This window comes from Protopterus annectens, chromosome 1.part0 (assembly GCF_019279795.1).
Source record: "Protopterus annectens isolate FY-2018-M chromosome 1.part0, PAN1.0, whole genome shotgun sequence".
In the NCBI taxonomy this organism is placed as follows: Eukaryota; Metazoa; Chordata; order Ceratodontiformes; family Protopteridae; genus Protopterus; species Protopterus annectens.
Genome location: NC_056725.1, coordinates 1,853,297,860 through 1,853,324,495, shown reverse-complemented (window position 1 = coordinate 1,853,324,495; position 26,636 = coordinate 1,853,297,860). Strand labels below are relative to the sequence as shown.

The 26,636-nt window shown below is 43.5% G+C and overlaps 1 protein-coding gene across 1 annotated transcript in view; it reads right to left on the bottom strand.

Annotated features, from left to right (window-relative positions):
* The window catches only part of RICTOR (RPTOR independent companion of MTOR complex 2), a 3,179,211-nt gene that overhangs the window by 1,491,845 nt on the left and 1,660,730 nt on the right, over positions 1-26,636 (bottom strand). The window contains exon 23 of the mRNA XM_044069875.1: positions 6,505-6,669. Coding sequence (XP_043925810.1) covers positions 6,505-6,669 — 165 coding nt within the window. The remainder of the gene's footprint in view (positions 1-6,504; positions 6,670-26,636) is intronic.

Here is a 26,636-nt window from a genome sequence, read left to right as displayed (position 1 = left end):
ACAGCTTCTTGATCAGATCTCTTTGCAACCTTGTGAAATGAAAAAGTTAATTCAGCTATTCCAAGGCAAAGGTTGCTGAAGAAAGCACTCGCTTCCCGTATCTATCCATTGCTCTAGAATCCTTATTAGGAGGATGAATAGTTAAACTCTCCTCTGAAAGTTCCTTCTTGGTCGCTGCTGCCATGACCATGGCATCTACTGCAACCCCTTTCATCCAGAAGGCCTTGTCAGATGGGGCGGTAATTATTTTAATCAGTCTCTTGGGAAAAGGTTCGATGGAATCCAGGGTCTCCCACACCCACCAAGAGATAAAAACTATGAGCTCATTGGTGGGCGGAGTCACTCAGGAGGTAGATGGTTGGGAACCAAAGACTGCCAGATACACCGACTCCTCATGTGAAGGATTACTGGACTGCTAGCCACCACTCTGTTTCAGATCTCCAGAACCTCCCCAAAGGAAAAATCCTCAGGAGGTGACCATGGGGATCCTTCTCCCTCACGGAGTTCAATGTCTTACGTGGCAGATTCCTCTGTGGAGTCTAAATGCTTCCTCTTGCAAATTCTCTTCCTAGGGACCTCCTCTGTGGGGTAGTCTGGGGAGGTATCGGAAGAGGCAGGGTACCAGATGGTTTTCCTCGCACCCGAGGTCCCACTGTTTCTGTGGAACTTCCTGGTCAGAAGACGAATGCAGGGTACACCTTGATGGGATTGAGAATCCGAGAGAGCAGGTGACATAGATGCAGTGGCAACTACAGACCTCTCCAGATCTCCAAAGGCTGACTGCTCCTGAATGGAGGCGAACTCTGGCTCTGACAAGCTATGCTTTCGGGAAGGGGTCCCCTCCAGTCCAGACAGCTTGCCAGGGGTAGAAGCCGGAGCTGAGCTCACCTGTGCAGTAGTCCCGAGGTGCATCTACTGCTCCAAAGACATGGGAGTCGAGGACAATCGAGGTTTGCAAGGTTCACTGCGGCTCCAGGAACTCTCACTCTCCGAAAGACCGAAGAGTTCTTAAGCAAAGGTTTGATCCAAGGATGAGAGCATCTTCAAATCAGAGCGAAAGCCAACAGGCGTATCGGATATGATGACTTCTAAACTTGTCCTGAAGTCAGAGGAGGAGTAGATGGATTGGACAGACCTGGAACCAGAAGGGGTGAGGCCGAGAGTGACTTAGTGATGCCCTGTGCCTACAAAATCTTCTGCACCATATGTTCCACACCTTCTTCAGTAAAGCTCCTGGTTGACTGGGAAGAGGACGCTGATGGGGATTTTGGTGTAGTTAAGAATGGAGAAGGTACCCTCGATGGAACAGGATCGAATATCGGGGAGTACAGAGTCCTGGTAAGTGTCAATATTGGCTTGAATGAACTTGTTGGATCTGACATCAATGGATCCGATCTATCCTTACGCAACAGAATCGGAACCGAAGAAGCCGAATCCAACCCAGGAGTGCTTGGTGCCAAAGACTCCGACCGAGACAGACTCTGTAGACTTGGGAGAATTTGATGTTTTCGTTTTTGGCCCTGAAGGGTCTGTCGGAGCCAAGGAAGGCCTCTTCTTTCCTCTGTTACATGATTTTGAGAAAAGTGAAGAAAGAGGGCTCGAATGAGCTGATTTAGTTTTGGTAGAAGATCCAGACATAGCCTGACTGTCAGAAATAGCCTCCTCAAAAGCAGATGGCAGCATGTCCCTGAAAATTAGCTTTTTTTCCTCTCAACCAAAACTCAGTGGCTGAAAAAATAGCAGACCACACAATCTTCTTGTAAATGAAAGGGACCAAGACAATAAACAAACAGGAAGTGCAAGTCACTAAAATGAATCTTATGACCATACTTTGTGCATTTTTTGAATCCTGCAGGCTTATCTTGCTTCTCCACCATGTTGTAAAAAACATGGACAGAGAAAACACTCACACTGACACATGCACATTTAAGACCAAAAGGGTAAAAAAGGATGTTTTATATATGTATGTATTTATATATGTGTATATCTGTGTGTGTGTACATGTGTGTATGTGTATATATATATATACATATATATATATATATACACATATATATACACACACACACACACACACACACACACACACACACACACACACACACACACAGAAAAAAGGGAGACTACTAACAATAGTAGTTAAAGGAATACTTTCAAGGTAAAAGGGAAGGGGAGTAAGCTATAAGAAAAGGTTACTAGCGGGAAAGGGAGAGAGAGAAAAGAAAGTAACCTAATAAAAAAGCGGTTACTGTTAAAAAAGAGTTTTTAGAAACAAGGGGGAGACAGAAAAAGTTAAACACACTAAGCATTGTCGCCTCACAGCAAGAGTTTCTCCGGTTCGATTTTCAGCTGGAGTGCCTTCTGTGTGGAGTCTGCATGTCCTCCATGTATTAATACGGGTTTCCTCTGGGTGCTCCAGTTTCCTCCCACGTTTTAAAGACATGTGTCTAGAGCATTTCTCCCCAGGCCTCCACTGAAAATTGGCTTTGTTCAAAGTCGGAATTTCCCAGTAAACAAATGTTAAATAAATAAATAAATATGACCTGATAACCCAAGAGCTAGCTGATCGGGCCACGCCTTGGTGAAGCGGCAAATGAAATCTAAGGTAAGAGGGAAAGATGCATTGTGGGTAAGGGGAGGTATCTGACAGCTTACTGGTTGCCATGAGCTTAGCAAAGGTGGAGTCGAATTCGATGGATCGTATTATTATTACTATTATTATTATTATTACTATTAATGTTGTTTCTCCTGTTACAACCTATTACTACACTTTTTGTATATATAGCTATGTACTATTCCATTGAGTACATTATGTTCTTCTTATCCACTGTATCCATAAGATTGTTTTGCTCTTTAATATTGTTAATTTGTCTCTATTTGTATGCATTTGTATGTCTGTTTGGGGCTTTTCCCCTCAGGTCTCCACTGAAAAAGGGTAAATTCTTACTCAGCTGGACCAAACCGGTTAACAAATGCGTAATAATAAATAAAATAAATAAATATGTGAGGACTAGATGAAAAACTGACAATATCAGATCATATATTCCCAGTTACCTCTTTCTTCCCCATCACAACTCTAACATTCGTCATCTACCTCAGGAAAAATTCTTTGGAATCTTCTTGGGATATAAAATACCTATGTAAATGCTTCCAAGCAAAAATCCTAAACCTTCTTAACTTTGTTGCATATTTGGGAACCATACATATGTCCTTTCATGATTCCCTTGTAAACTCTTTATTTAATCTTTCTACCAAACCTTTTATAACCTCCTCTAACTGATTCCTATAGTTAACTCTGCAATATTTTATATGCTCTACTAAGTATCCCTTTTTTAGCAGCAGCTTTTGTTCTAGGTTCAACTAAAAACTCTACCAGAACAGGCCTTTCTTTCACTTAGGATTCTCCTATCTCTTTCTCTTTGTCCACACTCTGATATCAATTACTAGTAGGGAAGGCAGCCTCTAACCTGCAGTGCAACTGTTTTCTTGTCCTCATCCTATTCTATTACCATTTCCTCTCTAGTTATATGGTTCCTTTGCGAGTATTCTCCAGTATATTCCATCCCCTCTTGCCTATTCTGTGTACCCCAACTTGCAGTCATCCCTCATCAGCAGAAAATCATTTCTCCATTCTCATTTTGGCTTACTTCTTAGAATACGTTCTACTACTTTATGAATATAATATTCTGTATGCTGTTATTAACCTTAAGGATCTGCATCCAAAATAACATTCACTCATTTTTTGAATCCCACCACCCCGCTTCATCATGATCCATTTCCACTTTGAATTATAGCTTTCTGCTCATGTTACGTACATGAGCCTCAGTTGTGCAGCTACAATATCCTTTCAAATTAAGTAATCCTAAACGACACTGTTCTTTTGGAAGATAAACTAATCCCACTAAATCATTGCCCTCAACCCCTCCCAGAGAAATACCTTCAACTCTATCAATTACTGTCTGCAACTTCTCTTCTGGTTGATAAAAATACACCTGACCTGTACATAAACCATAAAACCAAAGGGACTAAAAACATTTCCCCGTTTGTACCTTAAAATGGACTAAAAACATTTTCCCTGTTTGTACCTTACTATCCATATCCATAAACAAGAGCTTCCAGTTTCTCAGTTTTTGTGTTACTGTTTGCTTAGTCTCTTCCCACATATCCTCCTTAGCTGCCATAACAGAAGCTTTTTTAATCCACACTCCTAAATACTTCATCTTATCGTGTCCCCATAAATATGGGTATTGATGCACCAATCCATGCGTGGGTACATAACTTACAGCTATATAGCCTTTGTTTAATCTTCATTCATTTTAATCCTAAAAAAGACTAGAAACGGTCTCAAAATGTTCCACAGTACTGGGATATCCTTTTCTGGATTTATCAAATATAAAATACTATCACAAATAAAGCTAACTTTTCTTGATTACAACACCAACTATATCCTTGAATTTCTGAGTTCCTTATTTTCTTTGCCAATGGCTCTGAATATAAAGAAAATAATAAAGGGGGAAGAGGACACCCTTACGTCGTCCCTCTGTTCAGAGACTACCTATCAGAGAGGAACCCTCCTACATTAATTCTTGCCTCCAACCCTTCACATGCCCTCCCAATTAACCATATTATAGTATCAGGGAATGAAAATGCTTCCATTGCCCTAGTCAAAATCTCAGCTTATTCTGTCATATGCTTTCTCGCATCAAGATCCACCAACAGCGACCATTTTCCACTGGATCATCACTGTTATACTAATGCTGTCAAATGTTTTACCTCTCCTCTACAAAATCACACTGATCCACATCTAACAATTTTGGCAACACCTCTTCCATTCTACCCGTACAGACATAAAACACTTTACAATCATAGTTTAAAACTGAAATTGGTCTATATGAAGCTGGGTCTTTACCGTCTTTAGATATTGCAGCCATCACAACTTTCTACCAAGATGCTGGTGCTTCCCCTTCTTTTAAAATACTGTTAAACAAAACCTTCCAGATTGTTAGCACTTTCTTCCCTCCTAACTTCCAAACTTCCAGAGGAATGCCATCTGTTCCCGGAGACCTTCCTGCAGATTGATTATACAGGTGTGTTCCTAAACATCAAAGTAAAAATTTCTCGTTTTTGTTTAAAAAATACTACACTTTGAAATGATCTCACTTAAAAGTGAGCTCTACGAAATCATAATCAGCATGTGTAACATGGACATGTGCAGTTAGCCAAATATTTCTAAATGGCCAAGAACCACATTGGCACAGAAGATGTGCTGCAGCCTAGCCTCAATTTATAGAATGCACTACTGCATTACTTACTTTGGTAGGGGTGTTGCATTACTTACTTTGGTAGGTGTGTTGCATTTTTGGTAGGGGTGTTGAGAACTGAACTTTCTTTTTTAGCCACTCCTTGACAAAGAGCAAGAAGTAACACCGGGGGGGGGGGGGGGGCGCATTATCAGGGAAATAATGGACCACCCAGGGGTGTTCTAAGGCCTGACAACTAAGGTGGTGGGTCTCACCACTCTTGGAAGGCATTATTATGTTGGGATAATGGGCTACATGTTAAACCATGTTTTTTTTATTAGTATAACCCTTTTTTATATTTTGAGGCAAAATAGTTCCTCCGCCTAATGTTTCAAACTTGCAGTAGCATATTTCATCCCTGCTGTTGGAGGAAGTAATCTAAAATATAGGCTAAGTACTTAACGTCCACATACACTGAGATGTACAGGCACAGACAGACAAACTCGCTCAAATACAGAAAGATACAGATACAGACACACACAAAGCTACACAGGCATACACTCGACAACACATGAGAAAACACACATGCCCAGCAGTTAGAGCTTTCCTGACTGAGTACACTTTAAATGTTTCACTGTGATCAAACTAGTAAAAAAGTCATACTGCGCAAGGCAATGGAATATACCCCTAAGCCTCTCAGCCATCCCTAGTGTTGGAACTGTTCCTTGAAAATGGTTTAATTTTCTGGTAAATCGGAGAATATTATCGTCAGACATTATAGTTTCATACTTCTTACTGTACAGAAAATGCATGTTGAAAAAGAGATGCATTTAAAATCAGCCACCAAATTTTTGGTCTTTTTTCATATTCTACCACTATCGAAAATTCTTTACCAAAGAAGATAAGAGGTATGCACTAAGCTTCTCGCTTGCTCTGTCTGTTTCTCTCTCACACATACGCGTGCACAATCACACCCAAAATAAATGGACAACAAGTTGGTATTTAGCTACAAGATGAAACAGAAAAATGAAACACTTCAAAATAGAGCAGTATGGAAAAGGAACAGTACTTTGGATTTAAACCTGAGCCCCTCAATTAAAATACTGCCCACTGGCTGACACAACGAATCACTCCTAGTCAATGAATTAGATACACAACATGTTGTACTTAACATTTCTCTGAATTTACACACTTTAAGAAAGCTTTAAGCAATCCACAGCAAAAAATTTTAAAAACTAGAAAGCTTATGTTGGGTTTTGTTTACCTTATCCTCGCAAGCTTCATCCAGAATGTCTAGTGCTTCAGCTGAGACTGTCTTGTTTTTGTCGTGGAGCTGTGTCACAAGAAGTTCAATTCCCCAGTTGCTGAAGAACTCCACACTGGCTCGCAGCAAAACTCGCAAGTGCTTGGTAGCATACAGTCTGCAGCTCTAAATTCACACAAAACAACACAGAAATACATTTATTTAAAAATACAGCAACAAACAAAAGTAAAAAAAAAATGTTGGTAGTTTACCGTACTGTACAAACTATTTCTGTCAGGTAACATTTATTTTAAATGCTAAGCTTCAATCAGAAAGAGATATTCACCACAGATTCCCTCAAACTGCTATAACACAGGCATAACACAATAATTTTCCCTTTAGTGTTAAATCTTGCTCAGCACATTCTTGCTGATGTCCTTAGTACATTCACAGCTACTAATGAGTATACCAGTTATTAAACCACTAAATTAAATTCATATAAATTCTACAATGAAACCACACAGGTGCACACAACAGTAAGTTGTGACAAAAAATAAATACTGTAGGACTCTTATATGTAGTAGAAGAGCCTACAAAAAGGAATTGTTTTGTCGGTAACCAGATGTTTCAGTAGCTGGATATAACTCGGTGCATAGACTGCAATCTCAAAATCATACATTTAAAAGACAAGCCCAGCAGTAAAAAAAGCAATCTGCAAGCAATAACAGTTCTCTTCTGTTGCCTTAGAAAGGAAAGCATAGATACTGCACCAAACATATGCTTTAGAGAGAGAGAAAAACAATGCAGAAAACTATGCACATTACAGCCTGCAAATCATTTCAGATGCACAGTGTATAACTGAGTCACACACTGCAAAGAACTGGGCCTGTGTGTAAACACTTAGACCCTTAAAAACAGTTATGCAGTGAGTTTAAGACTGCAGAGAGCTGAACCCATGTGCAAAGACTGAAAAGCCTAAAAGTGTTTCTGGACTTTTTTTAAAAATTACTCATGAACGTTCACTTTTTGTACTCCATTACTGCGCTTAAAGTCATTTTGTTGCTCTGCTGTTTGAAAAGCTTTTTATCTGAGATTCCCTTATTTTTCTCTTCACCTTTTCTTTGGTATCAGCCTGTTCATCTTAGTGCAGGGGCCATCTTGGAGAGTCCTATTTTTTCCAAGTAAAAGTAGATTAGTTGTTCCAGCTCCTACGTAGTTGAGCACTACTAGTCCAGCCTGAGGGTGAGAGTTGGCAGAGCAAACAGCCTCTGGTCAAAATTGCCTTATATAGCTTATGATCCAAAAACCTATGAAATTCAACCAACTATAAATAGAGGCTAAAATCTGCTTACCACACAAATGATCAGTAAAGAATCATTTGTAAAACTACTGCTCGATCACAGCTGACTGAACACATTTACCCTACAACTGACTTACAATCAACAAACTGCCCCTAAACTAATATATCCCCAGTTAAATATCAAACATCAGTACAGAAAGCAGAAACTACCAACTAAAACACACAGTAGTCCAACATTGATCTTAATCCTCCTGTGCCTACGGATGTAACATTCAATCTGTACCAAGAGGTGGTTTCAACCAGTTGGTTTTATGCAGTTTGAATAGCTTAAGTCTCAGATCACTTCACAGGTTCATAGGTAGGTACTAGGCTATTGGCCCTGGGGCCTATACAAGCCCAGCCAAAAAGGTACTTTGGCTTTTGCCATCTAAGAAAACTATTTTCCTGTGCCACTGTCGAGTAGAGCCACAGAGGTGATCCCCGGGGTGAATTTCCTATTTCCCATCCAATCATCAAGATTTTTCTTGAAGAGTGCTAATGAGGAGCTTTGTTTGACATAGATAGGTAGTTTATTCCAGAGTATGGGAAGTCTCTGGGACAGGAATCTATCCCTCCGGAATGTTCTGTTTATTGTGGTGACAAGGTTTAGGTCCCTAGAGTGTGTAGCTCGGAGGGATTGGGATTTCTTTAAGTGGAGCATGTCCAACAGCTCTGGGTTTTACATAGCTTTGTACATTAGGCAAAGATCACCTCTGAGTAGGCGATATGTGATGGAGTAAAGCTGGAGTTTTTTGAGACGGTCTGCGTAGGGCATCTGTTTGAGACCAGTAATCCTCTTTGTGAGGTATTTCTGTGGCCTTTCCAGTTGTTATAAATGTCTTGTGAGGTACATACCAAAAGGGGCGTCGTTGTACTCTATAATGGGTCTAATGAGTGATGAGTAGAGGGGAACAATGACCTTTTTTTTTCCTGGATGAGAAACCTTTTGTGAAGAGGTGTGCCACGTAGAAGGATTTCCTGACTACTGTGGCGATGTGATTATCAAAGGAGAGACTACTGTCCACCTGTGTCCCAAGGTCTCTTATCACACTTTCGGTGTTAAGTATACTACCGCCTATGCTGTAGTTCATGGGTACAGAGTTTTTACCAAAGGGGATGACAGTGCACTTTTTGGCATTGAGCTTGAGGCCATGGCTTTGACACCAGGCATCTGTCTCAGTGAGGCCCTTTTGTAGGATGTCCACATCGTTAGGAGTTTCGATTATGGCTCCTAGTTTGCAGTCATCTGCGAACTTCGTTAGCCAAAGACCTTCTGTGTTAGCCTGTACTTCAGAGAAGTAGATACCAAACAGGAGAGGACTAAGGACTGAATCCTGTGGTACTCCACTTGTCACTAGTCTGAAGTCGGATTTGGAGTCTGCTACTTTCACAGTGTGGGTTCTGTCAGTAAGCCAGTTGGCAACCCATCTTGTGACAGGGATTTATACCTAGTTTAGTGAGTTTATCTACAATTCCAGAGTGGGGGATGGTGTTGAAAGCCTTGGCGAGATCTAGATAGGCTGTGTGAACCACCTTACCCTTGTCTACGGCTTTGGTGACTGCTTCAAAGTAGTCTTTCTGGTTTAGGAGACATGATCTGCCTTTTACAAACCAGAACTGGGTGGGATCCAGAGTTTGGAGATTACCAATGTCTTTGTTTATAAGTTCCATGATGTTACTTCCATGGCCTTGCAGACCAGGCTCGTCAGGCTAATGGGGCGGTAGTTCCCGGCGGCCGTGGTGGCTCTCCCCTTGTGGAGTGGGATAACCATCTCTGTGCGCCATTCAGCAGGCACAAAGCCTGAGGTGAGGCTATGATTGAACATGGTACTTAGGTGGGGTGCCAGTTCGTTCTGTAGTTCATGTAGAACGCAGCCTGGGATGTTGTCTGGTCCCATGGATGCTGTGTTCTTGGTTTTTACCTGTGCAGCCATAATTACAGGAACTTTGCATTCTTCCGGTATAGAGATGGGCTCTTTAGGGGGTGAGAGGGGGGTAAAGTTAGCACTAAACCTATCTGCCAGAATGTTGGCAATATCAGTTGGGTCTGTTTAATTAGTGCCATTGTGCTGTAACTCAGAGCAGATCTGAGTGTCGCCACCGAGATTCTTGACATAGCTATAGAATGCTTTGTGGTTGTCTTTAGAATCAGTGGCGATTTTGTTTTCGTAACTAGCTTTGGAGGATTTTATCAGGGATCGCAGCTTCTAACGGAGGCTGACTAGGGAGCACCTCCACTCATGGGATTTTACTCTCTTTTGCAACAGTTTTTTCCTTCTGTTGTACAGTTTGTTTATGGCAGGGGACCACAAGATTGGCTTCCTTTTTTTGGAGGATAGCATCTTCGTTCTGTTTGGGATAGCACGATCCATGCACTCATGTAAGTGCTTATAAAGTACAATTGTGCAGGATTCAGTAGTCATAACTGTATTGTCCATCTGCATGGGTGTCATGAAGTTCACCACTTCTGTCTTAAGAAGCAAGAAGTTGGCTTTGGAGAAATTTTTTACCATGGTTTCCTTAATGGGGGGTGGGGGCAAGATGTGGATATCTACGGTAATTAGCTTATGGTCGGATCGGACCAATGAGGCGTTGACTTCAGGTGTGGAACACCGGTCACTCATGTTGGTAATGACTAGATCTAGGATACTGTTGCCCCTGGTGGGGGTGTGGATAAGTTGATCCAGGGCATTGGAGTTTATGAATTCCAGAAAGCGTTGAGCAAAGGAGTTGGTACATCAGTAGTTTTCCCAGTTAATGGTGGGGTAGTTGAAATCGCCCATTATTAGGGTGCTTGGTTGAACCCTAATATTTTCCAGTACATCAAGAAAAGAGGAGTGGGAATCCTGGGGCATGGTGGGTGATCTGTAGCAAGCTACAATTTGGACTGCAGTTTTGCCCAGAGTTAGTTGCACTTGGATAACCTCGGCTGCATTAAGCTGAGCAACTAGCCTGCAGGTGTGGATATCCTTAATGAATATGGACACACCTCCACCTTTGGTTTTCCGGTCCAAGTTACATGGCCGAAAACTTGTATGCAAACCACAATATCTAATAGATACAGAAATGGGCAGACTAATAATAAGGTCTTACTTTTGGTATGACAGTTACTAGACTCAGTAAACACACAGTAACAAAGTGATAGGAGGAAGGAAGTCTATCCTACAGCAATGGTCCTATTATTTGTACATCTACTATTAAAGGGAGTTATCACACTATTCTACATACAGCATAAAAATCAATGCTGTAGGGTGCATATGGGGGAGGTTGGTGTCTCATTCCCAGCAAAACAGCAGCAGCAAAGCTTTCTCTACCCCTTGACAGGATAGCTTATTTGTAATGTTTCTGAGAAAGTGTGCATGGATAAACTCATACAGCCTATGCATTCCTAAGGAAGGCTGCAGCAGTAGGTGCTGACATGGTATCGTGAGCTAACCTCATCAGATAACGTGTTGTACTTATTATAAGAGAAAATAGAATTTGCTAACCAGATCTACTTGTTTACTGGATGCCCCTCTTTATTTACACAAGCAAATAAACTGGTTGGTCTCTAATGGGATCTATCTGGTAGGGAAAGAAAATGGAAGAGGAATGAGCTGATTCAGGTTAATTCAGAGATCACCTTATGCATGAAGTAAAGATTTGTTTTTAACAACATCCTTTCCTTGTGGATAAAAAGTGGAAGGGCATTTACACATCAAGATGTGTAGTTAAAAATAACTAGAAGCAACTACAAACAGCCTTCCTAAACATGTATTTTCAAATTATCTTTATTGACTTGTGTAGAAAAAAGTAAAGTACACTTTTTTAGAAAAAAATTTAGATTTACAGGCTGACTCTGAGAAAAGTAAAGTAAGCTTCTTTAGAACAAAATTTAGATCCAAAGGTATACATAATGGATATCTGGAAGGCCTTAAACACAAAATACCCTTAAGAGACTAGCAAATAAGCTTGCAGTTAAAGGAGACTCAACAGGTAAACAGGAGAAATAGCTGAAAGATGCATACTACTAGACAAGTAAGCCAAGCTTGCAACAAACAAGGACCCAAGATGCTATACTATATGAGACCAGATAGCTTAGTGTTTAAGGTCTTTGCCTCCCATGCACAAGGTGCAAGGTTCGAGCCTGACCTCTGAACAATGCCTGTTTGGAGATTGCACGTTCTCCCTGCGTCTCCGTGGGGTTTCTCCCATGTCCGAAAAACATGCCGAGTGTTTCCATCTCAAACTCACCAATGAATGGAGCTGTGGGCAGCAGCACAGACTCTACATGGTACCCTATATGGGGAAAAGTTGTACAGAACAACCGCTTTGGGCATCTAGTGTGGTGTGCAGTACCCTCAAGACAGGAGAACACAGATCACAGAGTGCGCGCTGTGGCAGGGCTAGCCACTCGACGGTGTAAAATATGGCTCTTGGTGATTCAGTCATGTTGACTAATGTCACCAAAAATGGGCATGGGTAGTTACCAGTGATATGTAGGTTGAGGACCTGGCCTACTTTGATGCACACCAGGGACCCATGCTAATGGTAGAAGGGGTAAATGTGCCCCTATTGGCCAGTGTGCCTGTCAAAGCCCAGCAGCCCTGGGTCAATAAGCTACTGGCTGGCCGGTGTCTAATTGTCCAGCCTGGGTTACCTGGGATAGCTCTGTTGAGCAAAAGCTGGACATAAAACCAACCAAACTGCCAAACATAAACCGAGAATTGCTATGCTTAATGTAAGTTCACTGACAGGACGCAGCTTGGAAGTGGATGAATGACATGATGATACAGAGGAGGCTGGACATCCTATGTATCCAGGAAACGAGATGGAGGGGCAGTGCAGCAAAACAACTTGGCTTGGGATCTGGACTCTACTACTCAGGTGTAGGTCAGGCTAGACATGGTGTAGCAATTGTGGTGAGAGAGAGGTGTAGGAATTGTGGTGAGAGAGAGGCACCAGAAGGCAGTAAAGGATATCATCAGAATTAATGACAGACTCATGGCAGTCAGACTCCAGTGTAATGATAGGGCAGTATTCCTAATCTCAACCTATGCCCCGCAGCAGGGTTGTGACAGTGAATAAAAGAGTGCATTCAGACAGCAGTTGGAGGACCTACTAGATAAAGGACAAAACATGAATTGGTGTTGATAATGGGTGACTTGAATGCACATATTGGGACAGACAGAACAGGATATGAGGACTGCCTGGGTCCACATGGGTGGAGCAACAGGAATAAAGAAGAAGAAGCCATTCTAGACTTCTGTCTGGCAAATGGCTTGATAGTAGCCAACACATGGTTCAGAAAGAGAGACAGTCACAAGATCAAATACAAGAGTAGTTAACATGCAACTCAGGTAGACTTCCTCCTAGTAAGGAAAAGGCACTGGGGCAAAATCCATAATTGCAAAGTCATCCCCAGTGAAACAGTCGGCTCACAGCATAAAGCACTAGTTGTCAGAATCAGCTGCAAGCAGTGATCAGAGAAGGCTCTACGTTTCAACAGAGGCCAGGCTGAAGAGCTGTAAGTTGACTGGAGAGAAAGTACAATTCAAGGAACTACTCAGGGCTCTAGTAACCCAAGAAGAGGAGAAAACAGGTGCAGTTGAAGAAAATCAGCACCTAAAAACAGCATGTGCTAGGACTATAGAAAATATATGTGGCTGAACCAGGTACGGAAATAAGGTACATAAGGAAAGCTGGTGGTGGAATGCAAAAGTCATCAAAAGAAAAAAGGAGTGCAGGAAGAAGTGGAAGTCAGAAAAGATTGACCAGGCTAGGAAGGACTACTGGTTGGCTAACAAAGAAGCTACGAAAGAAGTTGCAATAGCACAAAATAGGGCATCGGAGGCACTGTACCAACTTCTGGAAAGTGACTCACTAAGGGGCACAAAGAAACTATATCAGGTTGCAAGGCAAAGGCAGAAAGATAAAGAAGAAAGTCAGACACCCTTCATAAGGGATACCAGCAACAACCTGCTCACTAGCCCAGAGGACATCAAAGGCAGATGGGAAGGAGTATTTCCAGCAGCTTCTGAATGAAGAAAACCCCACAGAAGCTGTACTGCCCCAGAAACAGCCTACGATGAGAAAAGAAGAGGAGCCCACCCTACAAGAAGCAAGAACAGCACTAAGGAACATGAAGTCAGGGAAAGCGGCAGGCTCCGATGAGGTCACAGCAGATATGATAAAGATGCTGGGTAAGATACGGGAGAAATGGCTCCTGAGGGTACTAATAGCGGTGTGCAGAGAACGGCGTATCCCAGATGACTGGAGAATAAGCATACTTGTGCCAGTGTACAAGAACAAAGGGGACATCCACAACTGTGGGAAGTACAGAGGCATCACACTCCTATCACATTGCATGAAAGTTCTGGAGGGGGTGATTGATAAACAGATACGCACAGTAGAAGAATGGAAGATGAGCAGTCTAGATTCAGAGCAGGATGCAGCACAACTGATCCGATGTTTGCATTGAGACAGATACTTGAGAAGAAGCTAGAGATGAGAGTCCAACTGGGCATTCCAAGACTTGGAGAAAGCATATGACAAGGTCCCAAGAAAGCTAATCTGGGCAGTACTGCGGTGGTTTGAAGTCTCAGAAACATTGGTAGAATTAGTGCAGGCTACATACAAGGACCCAATGACTCAAGTACGAACAGTGTTCGGCCTCAAAGAGGGGTTCCCAGTGGGTGTGGGTGTACATGAGGGTTCAGCTCTGAGCCCACTGCTGTTCATACTTCTGATAGACTACATTAGCAAACAGGTTGGAGGGGACGGATCCAGAAAGCTGCTGTATGCAGACGATGTGGCAGTACAGGCAGACTCTGAGCTAGAACTTCAGCAAAGGACAGGAGACTGGAATGCAAATCCGAAGGCACATGGGATGAAACTAAGCACAGATAAGATGGCGGTAATGGCAGCAAATTAGGGAAATCAGAAGAATCTGAGAATAGAGATAGAAGGAAAGATAGTGGAACAGGTAAACAGCTTCAAGTATCTGGGAGGAGTAGTTGAGGAGAAGGGTAGTCTGAACAAAGAGGTTAAAGCTAGAATCAGAGGGGCTGCAGCCAACTGGCATAGAGTATCAGGTGTAGTCTAAGACAGAAGAATGCCAAATAAACTGAAAAGCAAGGTGTACAAAACAGTGGTGCGACCAGTACTACTGTATGGTACAGAAACCTGGGCAGTAAAGGCAGAGTAGTTGAAGAAAAGTACAGTTGTGTACTTACCATAAATGTAGATGTTCGAGTGTATTCACTGTTGCAGTCATTACTCTTGGGTTATCCTGCTGGCAGGCTACCCTCAGTCGGCCAGAATTCCAAAGTCTAGGTCCGGTGTCGGTCGCTGTCACCTCTTCCCTGACGTCAGAGCGCCAGGGGTATAAATGATACAGCCGATGCCATTTTCTTCAGTTTTTCTTGCCCCAGATGTCAGGTGCCCCAAACTGGTAGGCTGAAAAATATGCCAATAAAAAATGCATGCACAAAAATAACATCTACAAGCAAGTACACCAAAAAGGTTGTATAAGATAGAGAAGTGCAGATAAGTCCCAGCAAAGAGAAGGGGGATGGTGGGAGGGTAACCTGGACTGCAACAGTGAATACACTCGAACATCTACATTTATGGTAGGTACACAACTGTACTATGTTCATCGTGTTTCACTGTTGCAGTCATTACTCTTGGGTAGAATCCCAAAGCTGAGGATGGGTGGCTGGGCTAAATAGGATTAGGAGAGGCTATGAGGCCCTGCAGAAAGTACAGTTTTGTACCTACCATAAATGTAGATGTTCGAGTGCTAATACAGCTGCAGTCATAACGGATGGGTTGTCCTGCCGTCAGGCGGGTCCTCGGTCGGCCGAATTCCAAAGTCTAGGTCCGGCGTCGGTTGTCGTCGCTTCTTCCCTGACGTCAGTGCGACAGGGGTATAAAAGAACCAGCCGACGCAATTTTCTTCAGTTTTTCTTGCCCCAGATGTCAGGTGCCCCCAGAAGGAAGGCAAAACATAAATTTATGTAATAAAGCAAATGCAATATAATCAAAAAACAGTAGTTGCAAGCAAATACACCATAAAAGAATACCCCAATGAGGTTGTATGAGGAGGTGTTAGCCAAAGAGGGGAAGGAGGGAGGGAAACCTGGACTGCAGCTGTATTAGCACTCGAACATCTACATTTATGGTAGGTACAAAACTGTACTATGTTCATCGTGCATACAGCTGCAGTCATAACAGATGGGTAGAATCCCAAAGCTAATAAAGGGGTGGCAGGCACTAAGTGGAGCTAGGTGGAGCCAAGATGCCCTGCAAGACTGCAGTGGCAAAGCCAGCTCTAGTTTTGGAGTATAATGGTAGGTGATAGTGCTTGGAGAAAGTATGTACAGAACTCCAAGTGGCTGCTTCCAAAATATCTTTGGTAGGAACCCCCCTGAGGAAAGCTGCAGAGGTAGCTGTGGCCCTTGTGGAGTGAGATCTGATACCTGTAGGTACAGTTTTACCATGAAAAGAGTAACAAAAGCGTATGCAGTGGGCTATCCATTTTGAGATGGTCTGTTTGGAAATAGGCTTCCCTAGAGCACCTGTAGCATAGGACACAAAGAGTTGCTCTGATTTTCTGAAAGGCTTTGTTCTGTCCAAATAATAACGGAGCTGTCTGTGAATGTCCAAGGAATGCAGTAACCTCTCCCCTTTGTTTTGTGGATTAGGGAAAAAGGTAGGTAAGTGGATAGCCTGATTCAAGGCTACCTTGGATACTACCTTTGGCATAAATGAAGGATTGGTTCGTAAGGAAACTCTGTCCTGATGGAAAATGATGAAAGGCTGCACAGCCATGAGGGCTTGCAGTTCCGAAACCCTGCGTGCTGAGGTGATAGCTAGAAGGAAGGCTGTTTTCCATGACAAATATTGCAGATCTGTTGAAGCAGCTGGCTCAAAAGGAGGCAGGGTTAGTTTTTCTAGAATGAAATTGAGGTCCCAAGCAGGTACTGGTTGATTCCTTGGGGGTTTTATATTCTTAGCTCCTCTGAGGAACTGCCTTAAGAGAGGGTGAGAGAATAAAGGGGGATCAGTGTTGTACTCTGCAGAAATGGCTGAGGCATGGATCTTGATGGAGGAGAATGAAAGTCCACTGCCTAGCAGCTCGGCTAGGTACTGTAGTATTTGAGGTAAATTCAGTATTCCAGGATTCTGACCCTTTTTCTGATTCCAGAAACAAAACCGTTTCCATTTTGCGGAGTAGGCTTTTCTAGTGGAAGGCCTTCTGGCCTCCAAAATGACATCCTGCATCTCCTTGGAGAGTAGGGTCTGCTGTGAATTTAAGGAATCCTCCATGCGGCTAGATTGAGTGTTTTCAGCTGAATGTGAAGAGTTTTGAAGTTGTGCTGAGTCAGTAGTAGAGGCATTAGAGGCAGGATCCATGGTGGGGAATGTGTCAGGCTCCTCAGGACTGGGTACCAGTGTTGTCTTGGCCAGTCTGGAGCAATGAGAATCATCTTTGATCTGTCTGCTCTGGCTTGTAATAGAACTTTGGCCAGTAGTGGAAGAGGTGGAAAGGCATAAACTGCCATTGTTGTCCAACTGAAAGAGTGCGTCCACTTTCCAGGCCTGTGGATGAAAGGTCGTTGAGCAGAATTTTGTCAATTGGTAATTTCTGTGGGTGGCAAAGGGATCTATGTCTGGCCTTCCCCATGCTTGAATGATCATTGTGAAAACTTGAGGATGCAACTTCCATTCGTGTGGATCTGTCATAGTTCTGCTCAGGTTGTCTGCCAGTGTGTTTTCCTTCCCTGGCAGGAATTGTGCTTGAAGTTGGATTTGCAATTCCAGAGCCGTGTTCCAAAGGGACATGGCTAGTCTGCACAGGGGATATGAATGAGTTCCTCCCTGTTTGTTTATGTACCACATCACTGTGGTGTTGTCTGTTCTTATCAATAGTTGTCCTGGATGCAGTAGGTCTTTGAAAGCCATAATAGCATTTATTACTGCTAGCATTTCCTTTTGATTGATGTGTAGGTGCTTTTCTTTTTGTGACCATTTGCCCTGAATGCACCGATCTGTCATGTGCGCCCCCCCAGGCGTAGTCCGAGGCATCTGTTGTGATGACTTGATTTGCTTGAGGCTTGCAAAATGGGAGACCTATGTTTCTTTGGCATGCTTGAGCCCACCACAGAAATTCCTTTTGAAGACATGGAATCAGTGGTATGATTGCTTCCAAACTGTGGCTGTGTTGAGACCATAAGTTTTTTAGGTACCACTGAAGTTTCCTCATATGCAGCTTTGCACATGGGATTAGCAGGATGCAAGATGCCATGAATCCCAGAGCCTGCAGGATTTTCCTTGCTGTCAGCCTGGTGAAGGCTGCCAGTTTTCTGAAGTATTGAGTTAATTGCCCTTGTTTCTCTGGCGTGAGGTAAGCCATCTGGGTGTTTGTATCCAAGCTGGCACCCGGGAAAATTATTGTTTGAGAGTGTATTAGTCTTGACTTCTTTTTGTTGACTGTGTATCCCAGAGATTTCAACAACATTATTACAAATGCCAGGTGATTCAGAAGTGTGTGTTTGCTGTCCGCTTGGATCAGGCAGTCATCCAGATATGGGTATATTTGTATCCCTTGAAGTCTGCAGAAGGCAATTACTGATGCCAGGCATTTCGTGAACACTCTGGGCACAGTAGATAAGCCAAAGGGCAATGCAGAGAATTGATAATGGGATGAACCTGCAAGAAATCTGAGGTATCTTCTGCAATCTTGTCTGATTGGGACATGCAGGTATGCCTCCTTGAGGTCCAATGTTACCAGCCAAGACTCCTTGCCCAGCATGGGAAGAAGCTGCTGTAATGTGAGCATCTTGAACTTTGGTACGAGTAAGTATGTGTTTAGGATGGAAAGGTCCAAAATAGGTCTCCAATCTTTGCCCTTCCTTGGTACCAGGAATAGTCTGGAATAAAAACCTTGACCCTGTTCTTGTGCAGGTACCTCTTGAATAGCTTTCATGTCCATGAGATCTGAAATTTGTTTTTGTGCCTCTGCCCTTTGATTGTGTGGCAGGTTTGGCATGCCTCTCATTTGTGGAAGGGTGTGAAAGTGGAATCTGTAACCTTTGTCTATAATGTCCAGGATCCATTTGTCTTTTGTGACAATATGCCAATTTTTCAAAAATAATGCCAGTTTTCCACCTAAAGGTGCTGCCATTTGAGCCTTGCTTGGCATGCATAGGGGGAAGTCATTGGGTCTGCCTTCTGAATGGCTGTGAACTATCCTCACCCCCTCTTGGTGTAGGTGTTTGCCATTGCCTGCCTCTAAATGATCCTTGAGATTGCCCTCTACCTCTCGGGCGCCTGTATCTACCTCTTTGAGGTCTGTCCGTGGCTGGAAAGGACCAATTTTTTGAAGGCCAATTTCTACTGAAACGTGGCGGTTGTACCTCTAGGAAATCTTTCACTGTTTGCACTGATTTTGCCTTTTCCTCCATTTTCTTTAATACCTCCTCAGCTTTAACACCAAACAATACATCTTTTTGCAGAGGTGCATCTAGTAATTTAGCTTTGACATGATCTGGTAAGGTTTGCTCTTTGAGCCAAGCATGTCTACGTATGACTGATCCTGTAACAGCAGCTCTACAAGAGGCCTCTAAAGCATCAAAACCACATTGCAAGGTATGTTTACCCACTTGCTCTGCACTATGTAACAAATCCTGCAACTCCTTCAAGTCTGGTTGTTCAGGTTGATACTTTAACATATGGAACTGACAGTTTAAAGCCCTCATGGTTAAAGTGGTCGAGGTGTATACCCTTTTTCCCCCACCTTTCTAAAGCTCTGGAATCTCTCTCTGAAGGTAATGGATTTTTGGCAGTGGAGGCCTTAGTTCCCTTGGGACCCTGTGAAATAGTTTCTGGGTCAGCCGCATGGCTTTTGTATAGGAATTGGTGTGAATCAGGAACCCGGTAATACCTGTCAGGCTTGACTGGAGCTGGAGGTAAAGAATCTGGGTTAAAGTTGGCCTCTGAATACACATCATCTACTATGTCTAAAACAGGAGGTATAGCCAGAGGCCTGTGCTGAGGGAGCAAAAGAAAATCCCTGAGCCTTTTCTTGGAGGCTGAGTACTCTTGGCCTTCCCAGTGGAAGTGTTCCCCTCAAGGTATGCAAGGTTTCCCCAAAAGAGTAATCCTCAGGGGGGGAGACAGAGGGAATGGACTCCTCTGCATCAGAATCTTCGAAAGGGGAGTAAGAATGTTCCTGGTCCTCAGAATGTTCTGAAGTAATGGAGGCCTGGTCCGAGGAAGGGTGGTCTTCCTTCACTCTGGGCCTTTTGTCCGAGGGGGGTTGAGAACCCCCTGATAAGAGTAATCAAATCCTCAGCCATTTTGAGCATCTGCTTTTTAGGCATGGGGCCTTGAGAGGGGCCCTGTGGAGCTTGTCTTTTAGAATGCATGGCTGCTTTAGATTTAGTGTAAGCCTTAATGGAAAAGAAGGAGAAGGCCTGAAGACACCTTGAGAGGTGGCAGGCCTGTCTGAAAGTACAGTTTTGTACCTACCATAAATGTAGATGTCCGAACTGGATAGCATCTGCAGTCATAACAAGTGGGTTGTCCTGTCGTCAGGCAGCCCTGCAGTCGGCCGGATTCCAAAGTCCGGGTCCGGCTTCGCTGATGTCGCACATGGCGTCATCTCTGTTGGTCTTCGGGTATAAAAGCATCAGCCGACGCCATTTTCCTCAGTGTTTCTTGCCCCAGATGCCAGTAGCCCTCTTGCAGGCTAAAAATTTTGGATAGATGCCAATGTTTGCAAATAAATAGAGGTAAACACAGCAATAAGCATATATGTACAAACAAATACACCATAAAAGACTCCCCAAAAGCTAGCTATTAGGAGGGTAAACACCCTAGGAGTACCACAGAGGGAAGGAGGAGGGTAATCCTGACTGCAGATGCTATCCAGTTCGGACATCTACATTTATGGTAGGTACAAAACTGTACTATGTCCTTCATGGATGCATCTGCAGTCATAACAAGTGGGTAGAATACCATAGCCAACTAGGGAGGAGGCTGTGGTAGTATTTCTGTATTGCTAATAGAATGGTCTTATGTTCTGTGGTCTTTTCCCTCATGGAGGAGTAACAGTAAGACATGTTTCCTATCCATTTACAAATTGTTTGTTTCTGGTCCAAGTAGTAGTCCCTGTCTGTTGCATAGGCTGGTAAGGAGGCAGCAGCCTGGCTTCCTCTGTTTTGCAGGACCTTGTGAAGCAAATAGGATGGGAGGTCCCTGGTTGCCTCAATTGGAGGACCACTCCCACCATGAGCAAGTAGGCAGGATGAGTGGATTGCCTGGTGGTGCTATGCTCACAGAATCTTGGTTTTCCATGGAGGATTAAACAATTGAAAGATGCAATGCTTAGTGGATTGCTAGTGGAGGGTTGGTAGCTTTTCGCCCTGTGGTTTTCAGGCTACAAGCTGTGGTCAGTCTTCTGCTATTTTTGTTCTTTCCAAGTAGTGGCGTGGCTGTCTATAGCTGCTGAGTATGGTACCCTCTATTTTGAGGTTTTTCTAGTCTGATTGCCTGGTTTAAGCATACGATGGTAAGGTCCTTGGAGGTGTAGGATTAGTCCTCTGGACCTCTATCTTGGTGGAAGATTATCTTGGTTGCATCAGGCCTGTAGTTCACAAACCACCACTCCGCCAGATACTCCAGGAATGTTAGGCATATCTATGTTTGTAAATCTTGTCCTTGAATGGCACTGCTGGTTCCGAGAGTTTCCATGTCAAACATATGATTCCTTTTTTGATCCCAGCTGTGTGGTTTCCTTGGAGGTTTGTTCTGCCTTTCTCCATTTTCCCGGCACATGGTCGCTACTTGATGTTTGATTGCATAGTTCAAGAATAATTTGGTATTTGTATCTTGAGTTCTGTAGGACATTCTTATGTAACACATATTGGATACTCGTCTGTAATGGTTTTTGCAGCATGTTTTCTACATTGTTTCCCCTTTTCCATTTGTCCAGATAATTGTTCTTTAACATGAACTGCCTTTGTTAGATCTTATTATTAGCAGCACCTTAATGTCCTTAACTTCATGAGTGGATTCATTTTCATCATTCCATATTCCAGCTGAAGAGTTTGGAGTATCAATGCTGTGGGTGGTTGGAGTTATCAAAGTATCATTATTACATATTAATTGCTCTTCAGTGGTGTTAGGCATTTGTATTGGCCAGTTTGGTCCACTCAGGATTATCCTTGGACATTCTCGGGGTACTGCGTGCCTTGTGTATCAAGGAAGAGGTGGGAATGCACCTAATACTTTTCGTTCCCCAGGTATTGTCTTTGGTAGGTCACTTTCCAATGCCTGTAATTGGAATATCCTTGTGCAGTGCCAGGTGGCTGTTGTTATCTCATTATTGATCGAAATATGTCTATCTGTGGCCCAAATATTTTCTGTCAGATGATGTGTTGTATGTCGTACTCAAGCTTCCCAACGTGGCATCAGTTTTTCTGCTTAATATACCATGAGTACTGTCTTTCCTGGGTTGCATTGCCTGTGACAGATAGGTGCTGAGTGCCAGGGTCCCTGACTCAAACTGGGTTTGCTAGGGCATCACATGAGTGCCTGGTTGGCGTTGATGTTCTTCAGCGTGCGAATTGTTGTACTGGTTTTGTATCAACTGGCCCTCTTTGAAATAGTTTGAACTTTTATAGGACTGTGTTTTTAAGTTGCAGAAATTAGTGGAGAGGTGAAGTTGGTCCTGTGTCACAATCTGGCCCGCATCTGTCAGCATGTTGGCCCCCCATCTCCATGGTGGCGTCTGTTGTGATGGTCTGGCTTGGATTGTAACATCTGCGAAGAGGGTAGGCCTTAGACTGAAATGCAAAGGCTGTATAACTTTTCTGTCTGTGCATAGAATTAGTAGGATTTGTGTTTCTAGACTGCTGTCTGTGTTGGAGCTATATTTGTTGTTAGAGTACCACTGTGGTTTGATCATATGTTGTCTGTGCGTGGGATAAGAGTATGCTGAGTAATTTGACCCAAGGCCTGTCTGTTTTTGTTTGTGCTTAACTTGTTCAGTTTTATTGGAGTGCCAAAGTAGTCAGACTGCTTTTTTTTTCCATGTAGCAGGAATGCCCATTTGTTGGCTTTTCTGTATCCAATATCTTATCTGTTACCTTATTTGGGATTTTTGTCTCCACTTTTGGAAATTGACTGTGTAGTATCCTTGCCAAACAGAAGTAAATGACATTGATAAATCTGTTGGGTGCTGATGAGGTAGGCATTTTTGAGCAGTAAGTCAGGTATAGGCAAGACCCTTGCAATAGCATGGTGTGAGATACCTGCAGGCATTTTAGATACCGAACAGTGCATGGCTGTGAGCAATGCACTGAGAATTTTGTGTAGAATTGAGAAATTAGAAATCTGGTATCTGTGCAGACTTGGTGTCCATAAGACGTTCTTTTCCTTGTTCTTTGAGTTCTGAATTTAGAACCCTGACTCTTACAGCATTGTTCTGGTTGCTGTGGGTCAACATTGCTTTTTTGTTGCAATGATGTATGTATTTGCCTCTGAGAGGTTTGGTGGTCTCAGCACTTTTGCTTGGAACTAGGAAGTCTCTTTGACTTTGCCCTCCTTGAAGTCTGCTGTTGGCCCTCTGTTCCACAGCTCTCATGTTTTTGGCATCATTATCTGGGCTGAGTTTTTTGAAAGTGAGGGAGATTTTTGGCATTCCTCTTGTTGTGTCCACTGGAGTGAAGTTATGTACCGCCAGTCCTTTGTTTATGAAATTGTGTTGTGGCAGTGGCTGAAGCAGTTCCCCTGTTTACAGACTTCTTACTCCGCCTAGAGGGCTATCTTTGACCTGGTGCTGGTTAAGTCCTCTGGAATCTACAATATGACTGGCAGTGGCTGTGTGCCTGCCTCTGTCACTGCCTGCTATGCGTCCTCTTGGTTCACCTCCTCTGGATTGGTTTCCTGCTCTGGTTTTGAGGTTCTACCAGGCCATTTTTGTGGAATTCAGGAAGACAGTGTCTTGGCAGGTACCAAGACTTGGCTAGGCAGAGTTGAACCTGCAAGAAATCACTTTCTTCATATCCTGTGCTTGGCCTTTTTTCCATAACTGCATAACCTGCTGCTTCATCATCTGAAACAGCTGCATCCAACTGATACCTCAGGACACAACAGCCACTTTAACATTATCCGGTAAATATTGTTTTCACAGCCATTTTACATGCTCTCTAAAATTTCCTCAGTCATGAGAGATAAATATACCTCCGTTTTATCATAAACTTTAAGGAATAACCATTTACCTGTTGTATGTTAAAAACATCAGTCTATTACATATAGCTGAGAGTAGCTCATCAGTGGTTAGTTTTGGTTAACTGATCAACATAAGCTCTCTTAGTAAGGTATCTGTCAGACCTTTGCTTTGAGCTCTAGCTGAGATGGGCTGAGAAGATTTTTTCTTTGCTGTCTGTTGTTTCTTGGGAAGGTGAGGTGTTCAAGATGCTGTGATGTGACTCTGCTGCTGGGACTAGGGCAGCTGGGTCTGAAAGTGGGGCCTTGTAAGGTGGTTCTGAGTAGAACCATTCTCCAAAGAGATCTGGAGGACAGAGACAGGGGGCCTGCTGTGGGAGGAGCAGAAAAGCTCCTAAAGAATCTTTTCTGGAGTCTGAAAAATCCTGTTGCTGAGATTGGGGCCTGTGCTGTGGGCAACTGGTGTCCTCAAGGAGAATTCTTCTTGTGGGAAAAGGGCTGTGTGGTTTCTTCCAACTGAAAATCATGGCATGCAGAGATTCCTGAGCTCAATTACTTCAGGTGAGGCTTGGCTGGATCAGTTGCATAGCTGGAAAATGCTGGAAATTGGAGAAGAACCTCAGGCTCTCTCTCTATAGAGGCCCTGAGAGGGGGCTCAGTATCCTGTGGCTCATCCTAATTAAATCTTCTCTCAAGGAAGGCAAATCTTCTGCTGTCAAGTGAGAGAGATGGGAAGGCCTGTCTAAATGAGCCAAAGCATTTGGGGTAGTAGTGGCTGCTGGCGAGAGGTTTAGCTGGCACTGGAGACATGCCTAGCATGGCTTTAGGGCTCACTGCACAGCAAAAGCAGACACGCAGCAGCTGGAGATGCCCGTCTGACACGTTAAGGGAGTCTGAGTGATTCAGATGGTGTAGGATAAGTCCCAAGAGAGGGAATGTGTCTCTCAGTTGAGGTGAGACTTTAGTTGGTAAATTTCGGTTGTTAGATTCTAGGTTTGCTTCACCGTTCTTTTTTTCTTACGGTTTCGGCCGAGCAGGAGACACTCGTTTCTTTAACTGCCGTGGTTTCCGATTGAACCGCCCGGACGCGGTCGGTCTTACAACTCAGTAATGTTTGGGGTGATCGGAGGATCGGTAATTCTGCAAACGCCGAATCGGTTCCAACTGTTCTGCAAACTAAAAAGAAACTGGCGTTGATCGCTTAAAAAGCACGTGCCGAACAGTAAGCAAGACAAGTGGTATGACAGAAAACAATTTCAGACAGTATGAGTGGAAATCTAACAATTGGTATTTTTTTCACAGGAATCGGCTGAGTTAAGAAAGTCCCTAGCATTTGAGCTTGGTAAAGTCTAGCAAAGTTACTTAGTGAAGTAATCTCGTAGTCACCGACCCGTACGCTCTGGATCAGCCGAAAGAAAGCTTGCGAAAAACTTCTGGCCTGACGGGGCTGATGATGCTTTTGGCGAAAGCTGATGGAGAGATACCCCAAGACTTACGCGACATCAGTCGGAAGGTGGAAGCATGTTGGCTCGGTTCACTGCAGGGCTGCGACGAGACACAGGGCTGCTGGCGATGGGACACACTTGTTATGACTGCCAGATTTCTCCGCAGGACATCTCTGTGACTTCGGTAATGTAGTCGGAATTGACGACGAAGAGTGACCGAAGAGGCACAGAAGACACCGCAGATGAAGTGTCTAGGGTAGTCAGGGGTGCTTAGGGGGTTAACAGAACGGGAGCACATGTAGTCGCTTGCATGTAGGGTCGGTTAGCGTTAGTGAGACCTCAAGTCGGTCCCTGTCTTTAGAGTCGTTACTCAAGGTGGAGTCGGGTATCAAAATTGCATGTTAAAATAAAAGCGACATTAAAATAAGTCATTTGCCAAAATAGCTTTGGGCAAACTCTGCTGTTTGTTGAATGTCTAAGCAAAAAGAGACAAGCGAGACGGGTGAGGCGTGATAAAGCAGTATATACAGAGGGCGGAAAACCTTAAATCCGTATTTGATTCCCACATGAAATGCAATTATTAACTTGCTGACATCGGGTCTGAGTCAAGAAAAAGTCAAAACGGGTACTTAGCCTTCAAGAAGTCTCTTTTGAGAAATAAATCGTAATCTCAGAGCTGGCGACCGGCACTTTTTGAACCGCTTGCTTCGCGGCACTGGCGGCAAGAAAGACTGAAGAAAATGGTGTCGGCTGGTTCTTTTATACCCCTGTCGCACTGACGTCAGGGAAGAAGCGACGACAACCGACGCCGGACCTAGACTTTGGAATTCGGCTGACCGAGGACCCGCCTGAAGGCAGGACAACCCATCTGTTATGACTGCAGCTGTATGCACGATGAATATCTGCAGTGGCAAAGCCTGCTCTGGACTTAGAGTAGAGAGGCAAGTGGTAGTGCTTTGTAAAGGTGTGCACTGAACTCCAAGTTGCAGCCTCTAAGATATCTTTGGTTGGTACTCCTCTGAGGAAGGCTGCTGAAGTGGTTGCTGCTCTGGTGGAATGAGGCCTAATGCCCTTAAGCACTGATATGTCATGCTGAAAATAGCAGAAATGGATGCAATTGCCTATCCATTTAGAAATAGTCGGTTTTGAGATAG